General features: G+C 41.6%; 2 protein-coding genes across 3 annotated transcripts; both read left to right on the top strand.

Moving 5' to 3' along the window:
• Nucleotides 1–445: 445 nt before the first annotated feature.
• Nucleotides 446–1,859, top strand: LOC148651830 (uncharacterized). The gene has a single exon (XM_088598041.1). It carries the CDS (start codon nucleotides 604–606, stop codon nucleotides 1,372–1,374), a length of 771 nt encoding a protein of 256 aa, XP_088454167.1. The 5' UTR covers nucleotides 446–603; the 3' UTR covers nucleotides 1,375–1,859.
• A 114-nt stretch (nucleotides 1,860–1,973) lies between these two features.
• On the top strand, nucleotides 1,974–15,524 carry ndc1 (NDC1 transmembrane nucleoporin). Of its 2 annotated transcripts, XM_088598038.1 has the most exons (18): nucleotides 1,974–2,714; nucleotides 4,203–4,323; nucleotides 5,110–5,211; nucleotides 5,308–5,482; nucleotides 5,799–5,922; nucleotides 6,815–6,923; nucleotides 7,233–7,284; nucleotides 7,488–7,620; nucleotides 7,761–7,853; nucleotides 8,040–8,121; nucleotides 8,245–8,415; nucleotides 8,521–8,796; nucleotides 10,354–10,466; nucleotides 11,032–11,082; nucleotides 12,269–12,332; nucleotides 13,143–13,243; nucleotides 13,890–14,050; nucleotides 14,503–15,524. In XM_088598038.1, exons 1-18 carry the CDS (start codon nucleotides 2,676–2,678, stop codon nucleotides 14,564–14,566), a joined length of 2,031 nt encoding a protein of 676 aa, XP_088454164.1. In that variant the 5' UTR covers nucleotides 1,974–2,675; the 3' UTR covers nucleotides 14,567–15,524. The 2 variants fall into 2 exon arrangements, with proteins under 2 accessions (XP_088454164.1, XP_088454165.1); XM_088598039.1 differs by lacking the exon at nucleotides 11,032–11,082.
• Nucleotides 15,525–18,196: the final 2,672 nt, after the last annotated feature.

The following is an 18,196-nucleotide window of genomic DNA, read 5'->3' on the forward strand; positions in this document are numbered from 1 at the left end:
CGCGTCTCCATAGCATGGCTCCATGATCCCCTCTACCTCCATCCTGACCCTGTTCACTTCAAATTCACCAATTTAACACTAATGCTGCTTTGAGGTAATTTATGAATTAAATCTGAAAACAACTACAAACGTGTTGGGGACGTCGTAAGGAATTAAGGAATAAATTCCGTGTTACCTCGTCAAAGTACTGGTTTCTAATTAACAAAGTAACAAATATCATTTGATACTGTGTAAATGGTAAGGTTCCCACTAATTAATGGTCATTCTAGCCCTTAGCTTAGGGTTACATGGGTGTTAGTTCTCGCCATATAGACCCGAGTTTATATAAAGACCACAATTTTGTTTCAGAGTAAAAACAAGTGTGGACATTGAGGTTCTACTGGTATTATTTTCCAATCATAGGGCTATAAAATATCGATTACATTCGTAAAAAAAAATTATGTATTTTTTTAAAAAGCGGAATCTTTATGTGTCGTCAACTTTATCATGATGCGTATCATGATGCTCAGCTGAATTGAAATAAGTTTAAAAACTTATCATTTTGAACATAGCATAATGAACATTCTCATTTATGCATTTTAGCGCGTAACACCAACAAGTGTTATGGCCTCTCCAAACGCCAGAGAAAAAATGTCATCGAGATCGGAGGCTTTAAAACTTGTAGAAAAATATAGAAAGGAAAGAGACGACGCGCTGCAGAAAGAAAGCGCACTTAAAGAAAGACTGCGAGTGTCTGAGAACAAGGTAAGAACTCAAACTGAATCACTCAAGCAGAAAATTAAAAACCTTTCTTCTGATAACAGAGAGCTGCGCAAAACTGTGAAGAGTCTTAGGACCGACCTTGGACTGGAGTCGGATCCTAAATTCCGAGGGAAAACTACGAAGGATATAATCAGTGATTTGAAAGATACAGAGGAACTGTGCGATCGGCTGACCGAGGAAAATGGAAAGTTTAAACTGCGGATGGACCACCTTGCGTCTGAGCTCTCCAACGTTGCGACATCCAAAGCGATTTTAGAGGAACGGGTGTCATCTTTGCAACGCGATCTCAAGGACATGACTAACAACCAGAGGCGGTTGTTAAAACTCTGGGAGGACAAGAGGACAGAGAGGGAGCAGCTGGCCCTGCCGGCTATAAATCAAAGGCCTGCGCAACTACAGGTTTCCAACAAATCTGTCCAAACTGGACCACCCGTACACATGTGTCAGAGACTTGCCACCAGCTCCTGGGAGTTCAGACAAACTCAACGGGACACCGAGAGACTGAAAAGCTCGGAAAGCGCTGCTGGATCTGTGAAGCTGAGGACACCACCGATTGAAAGTACATTTCATTCCCCATCGTATGCGGACAAATGGAGAGGTGTGCATAATTAAATGTGGGGCTGAGAACTGAAGACAGCGCCGTCCGTGGTGATTGCCCCAGTGAGAGAATTGTTGCATTTTGTACAATGTTACTGCTTCAAAACCATTGTAAAAGCAAATTGCTGGAGGCGTCTGGGATCAACCGGGCACCTGCTACAAGGATGACGTCCGCTACTGTACATTTCTTTCTGTTCAGATGGTTGCTTGCCAGTGAATGATTTCATTAGTGTTTCATAATGCCGCGACTCGAGTATACTACAAGCAGGCGAAAAAAAACAAACAATTTTGATTATTTAAAAACAAAACGAATAAAATTTTTTGAAAATACGAAACTATGTGCGCAACACGAATCCCAAAGGCTTGCAAGAGATTGGGCAAAGGACAGACAAACACACATTTACAATTTTGCCTTGTTGATATTTACTTGTGTTGACCATGTTTTGTTTTAGCGACAGATGGTTACTTGAGGAATATAAAAATACACTTTTCGTTGGTGACTTTTGTCTTTGGAATTTGCAATGGAATTTTAAGCATGATTGCATATAGCTTTCTAAATATGCCAAAAACAGAGCAGATAAACAAAATGTGAATGTATATAACAGTGTTTTATAAAAAAAACTAAATATGTAAATACTACAAATGAATTTATGTCGATCAAAACGACTGCATGCATGCTTTGTGTTTATAAATATGTGTACATCCTACATATGCTTTGTAGTAAATCATGTAAACGCACTATCCTCTTCGGACATAAGTCATATTTTCCGTGATGATGTTTTATTTACTGGCGAAATAATGCAACAACAAAAGTCAAAGAATCGTAAGACGAAAATAGGCCTTGTACAAAGGTTACATTCCTGATATTTAAGAAGATATCAACTTTTGCACATCTGAAGCTCATTGACATTTTCCATCCACAAAGATGATGTTATTGCGGGTTGTTTGTGTTTGTCCCCGGTCCCGCTCTACTTTAAAAGAAAGGAAAGTAGAGAAAAAAAACAAGAAATGTGTATTTAACGCATAATTAATATACAAACTTTCATTTTTTTTTACACTAAACAGGCGTTCAACAGCTACCGTGGCATCTTGAAATCCCAAACTGATTTTTAATCAGGCATGAAGTGGACAAAGTAACCCCAGCTGGGGTCCTAGCGAGGTCCTTTGAATGCAAGTGGCGCGGCGTGCGGCTGAAAAAGACTTTCTTATGTGTTTGAATTGTATGTTGTTGTTTTTTTTAAATAAACGCGGAATAATATCATATGATAATTAGATTTTCCTCGTTTAATGTGTGGTTTTATCGTTGCTCTTAAGTCATGCTTTCGTTTGGGCAGGACCATTGGTTCATTCGAAAGGTAAGCTGTTGTTTTTACTGTTTGAAGTCTGTTCAATTAAGGGCTGTTCATGAAAAAGATCAAACACAAGTATTGTTGTTCTGCTAAACAGGAAAATAAGGAATGAAATTCATCTTTCCGTTGTAGAAGGCGTCATCAAATTAGACTTTTGTACCGTGGCTTTAAAGGAAATATCCTTAATTCAAAACATATTCACCGAATCGAGATACGTTTGTCTCAGATCTTTAAAATTGCATAAAACAACGAAATGAAAATTGCACCCAAGCACGACAGTTACAATAAAACAGCATCTAAATGACTGAAAAAGCGATCTAGTGTTACACATTTCAGCGCATGTAAAAGTCACGATGGAAGCCCAAACCAACTGAATTTCACCAGCCATAAACCAAATGAATTTTAGGGGAAAACTGCTGAAAAAAGTTGGGTTCCTTTTTAAGCTTTTAGCGAGCAGGCAAACAGTGACTAGGCAGTTAGGCTTATGTAGAAGAAAGGAAACCCAACACAAGTATTCAAAATCCTCAAAGGCTCTTGACAAAGTCAAGCCAGTGGATTCCTTTGAATGAACAGTGAAATGTTAATTTAAGACCAAGAAAAAGGAGGCCCTTCTTTACTCAAAGGGTTGCGGGGGAGAGTAGCAAGCTACCCTGCTGTGTTGTTGAACTCTGATTTCCTTCAACAAACGTCTGGATGAGATTCGTGGATCAGTTAACTACTAACTACCAAATGGGTAAAACTTGTTTCCTTATATTTGTAAACTTTATGTTCTTATGTTCAAAGGATTCACTGTTAATAACACAGCCTTTAGACACATTTGGTTTGTGATTTCACTGTGCACTAGAAACAGTCATATGATACATTATTGAAATGATATCATGAAAATGCATCTTTACAAGGTGGAGGTGAAATCACTAAACCAAAATCTCTCATGCAAGGACATTTGTAAGGCTCTATCACTGCTGTTTAGGATTAAACTGTATATCCAGGACAAAACAGACTGGGTATTCAAACCCTGACATTGCTTTCTTCTCGAGAACGCCACACAGATGTTGAATTGAGCCAAGTTAATGTTTTTTAAGGTTAAGTTAACAGTGTTGTGTAGACAAAACTCCTTGTTTAAGAACTTAACTGTGATTGCTGCTACTTTAAGTGATCTTTATTTAGATGTCTTATAAAGAAGAAGAAACCACTGTGCAAACTAAATGTCTTGAGTGCGGTCTATGTTGACGAGCCATTGGTTTTGTTTTTGGCACGTGTGCCTTTTGATAAGGGCAGATCGAAGCTTTCGGACTTGAGTGCCCAAATCTAATTTCATACAGACGTCAAGCCCAATTTTGCAGCCAGGATGAGTCATCTTGGAGATGTAAAAAATCGTCACAAAATCCGTGCTGGACAGCCACACTGCGGGGCTCTCCATCTGTTGGGTATATGTTATGAGGACCCCTGCTTTGTTTGTTTTTGCTCATTTTCTCTTTTTTGTTTTGTTTTTAGGTGATATGTTGGAGGGCAGCAGCAAGCATTGCTTGGTCAGTGCTGTTGTTACCAGTTATTACAGCACTGTTTGTGTTTTTGAGCCATCTTGATCTGTTCCATCCTGTGCAATGGATATCAGGTGTGAACATGTCCTGTGATATTTTCTTTCCCTATAGTAGCTCAGGCATTATATATATATATATGGTTTTTAAAACAAAAACATTTAATAGAAGGAGTTGCCGTAGGTAAAACTACTCTGTGGCAAAAAACACAAAAGATGAAAAGGTCCTCCACCACCTTATATCCATCCAAACCATCTTGTGTTTGTGGGAAATTCAAATGGACTTTCATTGTATCTACTGTTCGAGACTCCACACAGGGTGCCAATAGACTCCATACAATATTTCTGACATTTTTAGTTTTCAAAGATGCCAACTGGTTTATACAAATTGGGTTGCATTATAGGGGTGTCTTTGCCTGTCAGGGTTACCATCCTCATGGTTGTTTTTTTTCCGGAAATTGTCCTTTAGAAATCTATTAAACCATTTCTCTGCTACTAAATAATACTAAAGAGTAGAACAGAATGCAGATGTACCCTTTCAAACAATGTACAGATGTTTAGGTCTATAAAGGTAGAGGTCTGTATTTTCTTCTAGTACTTGGGGTGAATGTAACTAATGTATTGTGAAAAAGTTAAGTTGTAACTGTTAGGTTTTTTTCAGTATTACTTGCTGGCAAGAACTGGCAGAGATTTAAATGGTTTGTCGCACCCCTTCCTGCCTAAACACTTATTTTCAAAGAGGCTGTTGTGATTTCATGTTTATTCTTTGTTTTACATACAGTAACTCTGCAAGGGAGATGTGGAAGTATTTCCTTTGACGTGAGCTTTTCTTTTAAACGAAAGGAAACCTTCCTTGTGTTTCAGATTCACTGAGCGTCCTGGGTGGTTCCTACGTTATTTTTTCTGTGGTTCTTCTGTGCTTGGTGGTGCTGGTTGTTGGCTTTTTCGATCTGCAGTATTACACAGGTATCTCCAGTGTGTTTTAATGTCAAGTATTAAAATGCCCCATGTGTTTTCTTGATTCCTTAAGAATCCTCACAGTGAGCTGTTTGTGCCTTGCAGTGGTGCCATCAATTCCCTGCACTAAGATAGCTCTGATTGGAAAGGTGCTTCACCCTCAGCAGTTTATCCACTCCTTGACTCACTGTCTGATGGGGTTGCTGGTGTCTTGGTGTGCAGCAGTCATGATCGGGGGAAGATACCACGTTTTTGCCAAGCCTTGTCATTCAGAGGAAAGGTGAGTACATGCCCCACAGTTTTGAAGATTTTTTTTTTTTTTTCCAGCAAGCCAAGATCTTAACTCAGGGCAATGAGAAAAGTAAGAGTTTTGGCAAAAGTACAGTTAGCATACAACCTATTATGATGCCGCTGTTGTTGAAATGTGAAGAAGTGTCTCGTGAAGCAGATCTAATCACTGTGCCCACGTGTGTCCTGAGGGGACAAAACAATATCAATACAGGATGTGTTTTATGGGAGTTTGAAGCCAAAATGAATGTTGTTTTTTTTTTTTTTGCAATGACTAACGATTGTTTGTCTTTCATTTTTCCTGGCAGTCATCAGATGTGCCTCAATGAGTACCATCTCTTCTTCCTGTTGGCTGGTGCTTTCATGGGGTACAGCTACAGTCTGCTCAGTGTTGTTAAAAACATGAACTATGTCTCTTTTCAGACCATACAGGTACTGGGCCTTGAAGGGCCATTTTCATATTACCCTTGCACGCGCTCATTATTTTATGACGTATTGTGAAAACATTTAATATGTCCACATTTATGGCCAAAAGGACCGTCCAGGTAGTGCTTGACTTCCCCGATCTTATTTTGGGCATTTTTGGTTTAATGGGCACCCGATACATGTACTGCTTCTGAATTGAAGACGGGTTATTTCTCACTTTAACATGCTTTTGTGCAGCTGCCAATGGGCAACTTGTCTGAGTGTTCAAGACAGTATGTGCGGCATGTGCCCAGGTGCATGCTGGGATGAATAGAATGGCTTGGGTAGCACACACATGCGCTGTCGCTGTGTCAGCGTTTTTCCAGCCACTGTCACCTTCCATCACTCATACTTTCTACATCAGTGAAAGGTCTTTATTTTCTCATATTTAAAAAAACTCTTATTTTATTTAAATATTATTGACTTATATTTAAGTTGTATAAAATCTATAGTCAAATAACGCTTAAACTGTTAAATAAAGCTCCTGTGTGAAAAGGAATTAATAAAACCATCGACCTTGACATTCAATAAACAGCCAATTGCAACCCGTATGCGTTGAATGATCAGTTAAATAACTAAATAAGGAAACATTTGCTGTGCTGTTTAAAAGGCTTACTAAGCATAAAAGGACTGATCATAGCTGAGCTGTTCAAATGGGCATTTTCCACAGCGTTTAGCACTAACAGTAGTCTATAGACATCATGTATGGATAACTATGTGTGTTTTAATTTAGGAATTCAGCCCTCTGTGTGGAAGTGAACATATCAATGCATTAACAATATTAGTCTGATTTAATACTCAATTGTAATTTTTTATAGTATTAAAATACAAGGCCTAACTTTATTTTGCTTTGTTTCAGCAATACAAGTATTTGCGCTTCAAGGGAACCTTACCAGTGGTGATTAAACACAGCGCAGTTCAGTCATTGTATTCAGTGCGGAACTACTGCATTACATATTTATTCTTGGGTAAGGAAATTCTTGAATATTTGTTTTTCTTTTAAATCACATTGTGTTGCTTCTTTATATACCCTAAGTGCATAATCATGTGACATTACAGAATGCTGTACGTATAAATATTTTGTAAACCGTAAGTGTGAATGCATAAACTCATGTTTAACCATTAACAGTAGGAGTTCCTTTAAAACTCTATGGTAGAAAAAACTACTGAGGAGATTTGGCATACATAAAATTGGACGCAAAAGAGAAAATATTGCTTTTATAGTATTTAGCCTTAATGTTTAATGTAATTTTAATGCTTGATGTTATTTCCTTAAGGCTATATCCCCAGAGCATGGATCTGTACAACCATGAACCTCAGTAGAGACAGGTTAGTAAAGTTTGTAATCCTTTCTTATTTTGACACTTTTTCAAGAAAAGTTTATGTATTTTACAATTATTCGTATGTAAAACATACTTTCTTTTGCCGTGCGTTTAGGGGCCAAAAAAATGGATTGGCAACCTTTATTAACAATAATTCCTGTGTTGTTTGTTCCGTGTTAAAAAATACTTTGTTTAACTTGCTTTTTTTAGCACTCTTCACGCACTGGATACACTGGCAGGGCTCCTGGACTTTTCTCTGATGTTCCATCTGTGGATAACTGGTACCTTTCTTCTGGTAATGTGGTACATCACATGGCTCCTCTTCAGAATCTATATCACGGAGGTTTGTATGATCTCGGTGCAACTTGTAAAAGTAAAAAAAAACATTTATCACCGTTATTCAGCCTTCACTTGTGTGCGCTCACTCATACTTCAGAGACTTGAGTTTGATCACCTTTTCTAAAATCTTCTGTTCCTCTGAAGATGTACTGGTTTCCCGTGCAATCGACGTTTTCGGAGAATGCCAGCCAGTGCCTTCCTAAAGTTTTAACCGGCCAGCAGCCCCCAGTTCTGAAGGTAAAGAGGAAATTCCTACTGGTGTTCACAGCCAAGTGAAATGTGCATGATTTTATGCGGCAATTTGAAATGAAGGGGAATTTTTCCTTTCTATTCTATGATTTATATTAAATCTGAATTACAACTCCTCTGTCCACAGAGCTTTCCTTATTCATGACTTTGTTGTTGTTGTTGTTGTTGTTTCAGTTTTTAGCGCTGCAGGACTTGGCCTTGCTGTCTCAGAATTCGCCGTCTAGAAGACAGGAGGTGTTCAGCTTAAGTCAGCCTGGTATGTAGGTTTGGAATCTGATGCCTCTTGTTTTAAGAGACCGATTTGCCCACTGTTCACTTTAGACCACCAGCTGGCTGCTCGAGTTCCTGGATCTACATTCTTCTCCCTTGTGCTTTTCAGGAGGCCACCCCCACAACTGGACCGCTATAAGCGGCGAGTGTTTAGGCTTGCTGAGCGACCTGACTCGGAGGCTGGTTGCTTACCACGAAGCTGTTGCGTCCAATGGGAGAGTGAAACAGCAGTCTGCAGGCAGCGACAAAAAGTCATCCTCCTCCTCCTCAAGCAGTTCAGGTAGAATGACGTTATGACAGCTCGGAACGATGTCCCCCGGATGGCGGTTTCCAGCACTCGCGGTCAGCTCCCCAGCGCGGTGATTTGTTGCGTTTCTGATTTCAGAGCCGTCCGGTTTGGGAGAACTGGCCGGGTGGCCGGTGCAGACCCCCAGAGCCGGTGCCGGGCTGAGAACGCCCGGTTCTGTGTTGGCGAGGTCCTCGCTGGGGGGTCTGAGGAGCCCGCTGACGGCACCCTTCACCCCTGATCTCGGAAGCCCGTTCGGTTCCCCGGCGATCCAGCGTTTCGCGAGAACGCTCGACCCGGCTTCCCCCTGGTACGGCTCTGTGCAGAGTCCTCACGTCATGAGGAGGGGACCCAAACTGTGGACTTCATCTACAGGTAGAGAGAGCCTTCGGAGAAGGGACACGAGCACCGATTGGCTTCGGAGGGGAAAAAAATCTGTCAAAACCTCTACCGAACTGCAGTTCAGAATGTATAATGTCACTGCACCGATGTGCGATGTCATTGTATGATAATCGGATGCTCCAACACAGTTCTCTAGTTCCTTGCTGCCTTTTGTGACTCCTAGAAATCGGTTCTCTCAGTGTAGCCTCCTCGACTTCTTAAGACAAGTACAAGAGGTACTTGTCCCGATGCATTCTGACACATAATGCCCTTGGCAGCGTGATCAGAATGTGAACACGCAAAAATGGCTGTAGAAGCTCTTGGACGGGCAACAGCGCAGGGCAGTAGTGGTTTCGTAAGTGAATGGGTGGCAATATTCTGCATTCTGAAATTGATCATTGAATACTTGACATTTAGTTTTAATGGCAGCACTGTGGCCAGTGGTTTGGGGTTTTTTTTTTTTAACTTGTAGATGGAAGGTGATGGGTTTCAGTCCCAGGTGCAGCACCCTGAGCAAAGCACGTCAGTCCAATGGCTCCAGTGAAATACCCAGCTGTGTCATTGTGCTCAAGTGTAAGCAGCTTTGGATAAAAGTGAGAGTGCAGTAGATGACCAGTTAGGGGGTAGGTGTACATAAACATGTTATAATTATATAACCAGAGACTTGGGTTTTTATAAGTGCTTTTCTAACCCAAAAGCAGTGGACATATCAGAAGGGACCTACTTCATCCTCCACTGAAGTGCAGGGCCCTCATCGATTGTGCTGTTTGATTATTATCTGGGGCACCGAATGACAACCAAAATATGAACTTTTCATACACATCGGTGCGATGTGTTAACATGAACGGTTCTCAGCTGCAGTTTGGTATAGTTCCTCTGGGTGTTGATTTGCAGCGGCCTGCTGTTTTAACTGCTGGGTTTACTGCTTCATGTTGAGTTATTACTCTGCTAATGTTTTCTACGCGTCGTAACGTTTTGCTGTAGATGTTAGGAAGGGCTGTTTGTTATTTATATGTATTTTGTAGTGCCCTCATGCTGGTAGTTTATTTTTTTTTTTACAGTTAAGTGCGGTAAAGTCTGGACTCTTGTATGAAGGGGATATATGCATGATGCCCAGCTTGCCATGTAGATCCCGTTTTTGGGAATGTCAGTTCCAGGGAGTGGCAGTCCTGGTCCCAGGGGGCTGGTGTGTTACGGGTTTTCTAGCTCTCTAGAAAAAGCACCAGCACTTGAACTGGGAGAATGTGCTATATTGGTCCCAGTAAGACAGTAATGAGCTGCTTTAGCTTATGAACTAAGCTGAAATTAAAAGAAAAAAACACTGGCACATTAGCCAGTCTCTAGAAGCACAGAGATTTCCCTCCCCTGGCCTATACCCTGTGACTGGCTGAGACCCTTTCTTTTCCCGTGGGAATCCTTTTCCCGCTCCACGAAGGGTAAGTTAGCGGGGCTTTGTCTCCTCGGGGAAAGTGGGGCGTTGGGATTGTCGAGAAGCCGCGGGAAGCTCCTTGCAGCTGTCCTCCCCCTGAGAGACCTGCGCGTGTGTTCCAGACACGCTGGCGAATGGGAGTCCTGCCGTATCCCCAGCTCCAGAGCCAAGGGCCTCCCCAGCGGAGCACAAGCCCAGCTTCTTCTCCCTGTGGCTGCAGAACAGGCGGGAGCAGGTGGGTACCGCAGAGGGAAGCGTGGGCGCGCAGTACATGAACAGACATTTGCTCAGTCTCTTTGTGCCTCCTTCCAAAATACTAAACCTCTTAGCGGGGATTCTGACTTAGTCATGGTCCCACAAATTGCACCTCCCCACCATTAGATCCTCAGCCAAGCACAGGTGCCCATTGTGTGATCCTGCAGTTAACTTAAAGTGTTAATCTCTCAGTCCTTCTCAGTTACAATATATGCGTCCTAAACCTCCCCTTTCAGACCCTCATAACACACAGACCTCCGGTTCCGTGGTCTGTACTGTCTGCTCTGCATTTGCAATTTTGTCAAATTGGAAAATCTGAAAAATGAGGGATGACAAAGCCGAGGAACATGTTACGCTACTGGTGCATTTATTTGTTTTTGTGTGTGTGTTTTTTAAATGTTTGCTATTTGTTTGACATGTGTTTTCTTTTTAAACAAGGCAGCGAAAAATATACAAATAAGCCAGTGCTGTTTTTGTTTGGATGCACAAAAAGGGAGGCTTTTTTCCCCCCGCCTTTTCCATTTATTTTTAATTGTCTCATTCAGGTTAAAACTTTCTTGGCTAAGCGGGTGCTGGTAATGTATTTATTTAATAAGGTAAGGAGAAATGCATGCTTTAATGGGGGATAAATGTCCTGCATGCTGCTGTGTCCTTACCTGCAGGCTGGGTTCTGAGCTCTAATTCTTGGCCGTTTAAGTACTGCTCACGGGATCTGCCAAAGACATAACAGCTGTTGAACAGCATGGAGTCCATTTTCGTGCTGCAGTGAATATTGGATCCTACTGCTCTGTTTCAATTAAAAGCTCATTTCATTTTGCTGTTTAGTAGGACAGTTAACACCACAGCACAGGAGTAAAAACTATACCCTGCTTTCATTAGAACTGGAGCGTTCACTTGTCTAAAGGCAGATGGTTGTGCGAGCAGTAATTAACGGTTCGAATGGATTTTTACCAGATGCTTTATACAAAGTGATTTTTGTATAAAACCTTGTGTGTGTTATAGATTTAGCATTAAGTTTGATGGAGTTGAATTTCTGTGTTTATTTAAAGTTTGGAGCTGAAAGGATGTATCCCAGGTATTTGTTGTAACTAATCCTGAAGCTGTCTAACACGATGCATAAAATCAACCATTGCGATTAACATTATGCTGCTCAACACAGTGGTGTCGCTTGTTATGTGATTCTCCTGTAGTTCACCCGCTCTCCCACAGCATGGTTTCTGGGTGTCTTAACTCTGTCTAGTGTTGCTTCATCATGCCTGTCATGTGTCCGCGTTCATGTCCGTCTCCTGCACGGTGAACAGGACGGTTTCTTTTTTTTTCAAATTTGTGTTCTGGCTTCCCCCCACCCCACCCCACCCCCGCAGCCGGAAAGGTTGGTGCCGACCTGCTGCTCGTTTTCGGTTTCCCTGGGAGAACGAGAGGCTGTGTGCCCACTCCTCCAGCATGCCCCCCCTGTTGGGCCCGCTGGCCGTTGGCACATGGACCAGCTGCGAGCCCCACGGTGCCACACAGGCCAGCGAGCACCGACTGCTGCGTGAGACGCCAAGCACGGCCTATCACTGGTTGTTCAAGTTGGGAGCCCCCCCGAATCTCCCCTCATTTTCACTGAAATCATTTTATGGTCGTACTATAAAGAGCGCAAGCCAAATATTTTGGAGCTTTCAACATTCAGACAACCTGTCTTCCAATCCCACAACTATATATTCCATTTCCTTAGATCACATGAAGGTGTCAGTCCTTCTCATTAGAACTGTTTTAAGCACAATTCTGTTTTCTTTACAGCTTCCAGAAGCCTCTAGTCAAGCCCTGTTTGCTGACAGTCAAGCTCACATCTGGGCCCTTGAAGGTTTGAAGCAAAGGGTTTTGTTTATTGTTGCAGGAAACAGCAGTGGGCAATTCAGTATTCCTGGTTTAAATGTGTTCATTTTTATTTATTTGTGTTTAGAAATAGATTTATCAGTTCTTGATCCACATTCTACATGAATGGCATCTATTATCTTTTTTTTAAGCAAAGTTGTGCCCCGTGTTTCCCTTGGAATTTTGGAACAAGCTGATTGTTTTTAGAAGTTTGTTATATATGAGCTATGTGGAGTGACCAAAGTGTGGTGTTGCGCAGTTGGTGTCTATATGCGCGCGGCCACACTCTTAAGATCGATCTTTCAAGCCACACGATTCCCAGGTCTTCCACTTTGTCGGACAAAGTCTAAAAATTGAGAACGTCCTCAGATCACGCTGCCCCGTGTTTCAACGTCGGCTGTTTCTTGCCGGGGCAATGCGACTGTGCACAGCAAGGCAAACTCAGATTAAAGATGGAAACAAGTTATATTTACAATGTAAATAATGTGCTTTGACCTGTAATACATATGTGTGTGTGAGGAGTGGAGTGCAGTGCTTCAGAATTTTTATATTTATGTAAACGTGCCATAGAACAGAAAAGGCTGAGAAACACAGATTTGAACAAATATGGATCAAGGTATTATTCAATCCAAAAAACTACTTCAAGTTGCATGCGCCAAGCTGAGTTGTTAGTAGAAGATATATCATCTCTACCGTAGCTTTTCTTTCTCCAAAAGATGATTGACTTGCTCAGTTCTGTTACTCCTTAGAGATGCAGAAGAATGTTTAGAATCTCACTTGTTTTCTCCTTCTTTTACAGGACTGTCTAATTTAGTTGCTGCTTCTTACACAGAGGACAGGTTTGGGGTTGTACAGACTACATTTCCCAACATCCTCAGTACGATGCTGACCTTGCTGGAGGTTAGTCAATGAACGGGGCAGAGGAATTCAAAAAGGATGCTTGGATGTTAAGGGGCAAATGTGGTCAAAATAGTGAAGAATTCTGTCAACCGAAAATTGTGTTCCATTATTCTTTTGTCTGCACACATGTCAATAGTAAGCTTGAAAGGGTTTTTAAATCGGAAATAATTTATGCTAGCTGCACTGTAGAATAAGGTGTTGTGCAATACCTTATATTTATTCCCTTAAAGTGGCAGTTCTCTGTCTGTTTGACTCATTTTCATTCCAGTATAAATCTGAAGTATTTATACGGACTCTTATATATATATATATGAGGACTGTAGTTCTCCGTTATAAGATTGTTAAAATCGCCGAAATATTTTTTCCGAAATGGTTTCACGTTCTGCTTCAGGTTCAGATTAGGTCTGTGCTGTTCCAGCTCCCAGAGTGTTTCGGATCCTGATAAATGTCATGATCAGTTGATAAATTACAGAGCAGGCTCGCAGGCTATATTAATGGCTGCCTTCAACACCTTTTGCCTCACGTAGTCAAAGATGTAATGTGCGCATGACGTGCTTTCTGCTGTCAAGGTCGGTTACTCGTCCTAACTTAGCGGAATCTAGGAAGTTTAAAGTGGTGTTCTGGTGCTCGTTTTTTCTCTGTGTAGGCGGTAGACAAGCACTTCAAGTTGCCCCATGCCTCCAGCAAGCCGGTTCAATCTTCAGGGAGCCTGGAGGACACTACATACAAGACCCTGAGGTTTGCCCTGCGGGCCTCTCTGAAAACCGCCATCTACAGGATAACGGTCACCTTCGGAGAGCATTTGAAGTAAGAGATTTCAGGTTTACATACAGAGTGTCATCGAGCATTTGAAGGTCTTCATCCTGTGAGAATGCCGATCGTGTATACCCAGAAGGGTCTTGTATCTTCGCCCGTCAAAAAGCTGTGTGCAGGGGTGCGCCAAGGCTGTGGTCAGCATCAAGCTGTTCCGGGTCTTTTGGCTTAAAGTACAACGCATCAGAAACTTCAGATGTTGAGGGATGTTGGTTTCTTGTCTCAAAACGTTTTACTAGTTAGTTATTGATTGAGGGACCCCAATTGGAAGTTAATATAACGGTAGTGCACTCCCCAGTAGGTCAAATGGGTCTCTTTGGACCTCGGGTATATGAAGCACTGATCTGGGTGTGTACCACTCCAGGACTGGAGGCGTGTGTCCCTGGTTCATATTATTTTTCCTTTCGTGACCTTTGTCATTCATCTGATTTCATTCCTCTCGACAGCGCTGTTGAGGTGTCTGCGGAGCACCGAAAGAGACTTCAGCAGTTCATGGAGTACAAGGAGTGACGATCTTCGCCCAGTCCCTCTCTGTTAATCCTGCAGACACTTATTTATAAAACCTCTATTCTTCTTGTTACTGTATTTCTGTTTTGTGTTCATTCGGCTGATGGATGTCCGAGGCGATCTAGACTGCTATTGTGGTAACGGACTAAGAACACTGATGTAAAAAAGGTGTTAAGGCTTCTTTTTTATTTCTATTTCTCAGAATCTTCATTTTATACTTTACCTTTGCATTCTGAGACCTTCTTTTTCTCACGCACAGCACTGATTGGGGGTTGGTGCAGCCTAGAAGCTTCAAGACCGTGATAGCTAATGATGATATTGGGGAAGCTTGGGTTTAGCAGAAATAGAGTGTTCTGGCCCTGAATCATACTATGAACACTTTAAAAGAAAATGGAACGAAGAAAAGTCCAAGTTCGTGTTCTAGAATATGGAAGAGTTAAGGTTTCTACTCTGTTAATGTTAAATCGTGAGTGGTGTGCCTTTTACTTCATCACAGTGGCCAGAGATGCTTGTGTATATCTTTTCAAAGAGAAATATGTGATCATATGTTTAAAACGTGTTGCTGCTGAACTCCAACTTTGCCTTTGTGTAAATGGGCTAATACGAAACTGAAAACTAGTTTTAACTGGTTTCAGCTCTTAACCGCATTAGTCTTGACCACCAAAGAGACTGACTTTTAGGTGCACGTTTTGTAAAACAAGATTTACGAAAAGTAAAACAAAAATTGTATTTATTCTGTAATGGCACTGCAGAATAGAGAAGCTCCTTGTTCATATGCGGAATGAATATGGATTATATAATTGTGCTCATGTTTAGCTGAAGTAAAAAGAAAGTTAAGAATAATAGATTTGTACAAAATGTTTTTGAGTAAAATGCTGATTTAAAAACTTTGTAATATCTTCAAATTGTACACTCAGGTACAGTAAAATATTTTTTCTATTAAAATTCTGCATTTACAACACTTCAAGAGAAATTTATTTTGATCTAGTCTATTTTTTAGGAACCTCAGTTGGGTTGCACTTGAATTGGGTTAAAAAAGCAAAATCAAATTCTGTAATGTGCAAACTTAAATAGTGACCATTGTTAAATTTTAAGTATGTGTGCTTATTTTTGCTTATATTTAAAATTACACAAAATTCTTTATTCCATTTAAAACTTGATTGAATCCTGCTACCCGAAAGAGACATTGATGGTTAATTAATAAAGCTATTTAATAAAGGGAGTCTCAGTTTTCAAAAACACAGATTGAGCGGCACCTTAAAGTCCTAAGAATCCCCAAAAACAGTGGTGAACGTTTGTCTCCCCTTGATTTTGGTTCCGATGCCTGTAATCTTACATTTCATCCCCTCACCCTCCCCTAACCGAAAAAAGAGAGATTGTTCCCGATTTTAATATTTTGCAAGACTGAGTTGATGTCCGTAGTAGCGGCGAGAGACATTTGGCAGCCTGTACCGGAGCAGTGTGGCTGTTGTAAGTGAGCCTTGTGTGATCAGATGTGAATGAAGAAATGCCCGAGTTTCTTTTCCACAACCGAAAAGAAAAATGCTGTGTCAGATCATTTTTGTTCAGTTTCACGCTGTAGGAGTGTCACCATGATGCAAGTGGCTTTTGCTTTCTGGGATCTGGTAAATGTTTGCCGATGCAGCAGGCATCTTTTGTGCTCTGCGTTCGTTTACTGGGGCTTCCATTATTCTGTTCCAGCTGGATACCTTCAAGTTTTTTTTTGCTTAAATCATAAATGTACGTTGCAGCTTTTCTTAATGCTTGGCTGGTTGAAAGAGGAGTTTGAGGAGGGAGCCTGTTGTTTTTTTTTGCGGGACGGCACGGCAGCCATCGTGAATTGCGCTGCTGAATCCCTTGGGAGTGATTTCGTTTTTCATAGCCATATCACCCTGCAGGTCCCCACTGGCAGCCCACTGAAGCTTAGCAGGTGTGAGCCTGGCCAGTACCTGGATGGGAGACTCCTGGGAAAGCTGAGGCTGCTGCTGGAAGAGGTGTTAGTGGGGCCAGCAGGGGGCGCTCACCCTGCAGTCTGTGTGGGTCCTAATGCCCCAGTATAGCGATGGGGACACTAGACTGTAAACAGGTGCCGTCCTTCGGATGAGATGTAAAATGAGGTCCTGACTCTCTGTGGTCATTAAAAATCCCAGGGCGTTTCTCGAAAAGAGTAGGGGTGTTACGCCAGCGTCCTGGCCAAATTTCCTATTGGCCCTTACCAATCATGGCCTCCTAATAATCCCCATCTATGAACTGGCTCCATCACTCTGGTCTCCTCCCCACTGCGAGCTGGTGTGTGGTGAGCGTTCTGGCGCACTATGGCTGTCGTCGCATCATCCAGGTGGGGCTGCACATTGGTGGTGGATGAGGGGATCCCTATTACCTGTAAAGCGCTTTGAGTGGAGTGTCCAGAAAAGAGCTATATAAGTGTAAGTGATTAATAATAATTATTATTATTAGTTTTTACCCGCTGGTGGTTTGAAATGAAAATTCCACTGTAGTCCTCAAGGACAGCTGGTCCTTCCTTAATTTGCCCAATGAAGGCGCTGTATGTATCAGACACGCATAGTGTCCAAGTGAATACAAATCAATGCTTTAAGGGTGACCTCTATGAGGCCCGCTGGACTTGAAAAGGCCGGGCCCTGCGGTGATCACACCAACTTCATTGAATGAATAGGCGGTGGATGGATTCCCTTTCCGAACAGCAGAGGGCGGTGTAGCGTGCGAAATCGTGGTCCTTAGTCTCTCAGCCTTGCAAATTTGAGAAAGCCACGCTTGTCGCACAGTTTACCAATGCGTGAGTAAATAGTTTGTCTATAAAGTTCCGGATTATACCGAGTGATAATCTGTAACTGTAAAAATAGCAGGCCTGCCACAAGAGAAGAATATACTGTACCGTATATTTGATGTCTTTTAACCCATAATGGAATTTGGGTTAGTGGCACACTCTAAATCTAATAAAATCTCAATTTTTTCCAATCCCAACAAAAGGTTGTTTCAAATACTACAGCATGTTAGTTGTTATTACGACGCATACCCCCAAGATATTCGCAGCGTAAATCAAACACTTAATCACTCTTTATCATTTAAACTAGCGCTGTACTTTTAAACTCTTGTGACAAGATACCTTTACAGTATATGAGTCGTTGTCTTGTCCGCTTCATTGTCACGAGGGAGGCTTAGAAGTATTGTGAAGACATTAAAATCCCGAAATCATATTTTTAAATCAATTTAAGTCGATATTGCAGAGTGTTTCCATGGGCGCATATTAACTAACCGCCTGAGTTTATTCCTCTTGTTTTTTATTTCGTTTGTAACCGCTTTAACAAATTTTAACAAAGACTTGACCACCAAAAACAGGCGTTCTTCTGTCAAACCAACGTAAACCATGCAGAGCAGATACAGCGGCAGTCTGGGTTCAGTAAGATTTTCCGGGGTGACAAGAGAGGCGAGTATTCCTGTTTGCGAGAAAGCGCCTTTAGTTTAATAGTAAAGCTTAAATAACACTGGACATTCACCACTGTATTTGACCTGTGCGTTTATTGTAATAGAAGATAATTAATTCGAGAAGCGCACCTGACTTTCGATTTCAGAAACCTCTGCATGATTTTAGATCAGAAAAGGGGAAAATAAATA

Source organism: Lepisosteus platostomus, chromosome 11 (genome assembly GCF_059453375.1).
Source record: "Lepisosteus platostomus isolate fLepPlt1 chromosome 11, fLepPlt1.hap1, whole genome shotgun sequence".
Taxonomy (NCBI): Eukaryota; Metazoa; Chordata; class Actinopteri; order Semionotiformes; family Lepisosteidae; genus Lepisosteus; species Lepisosteus platostomus.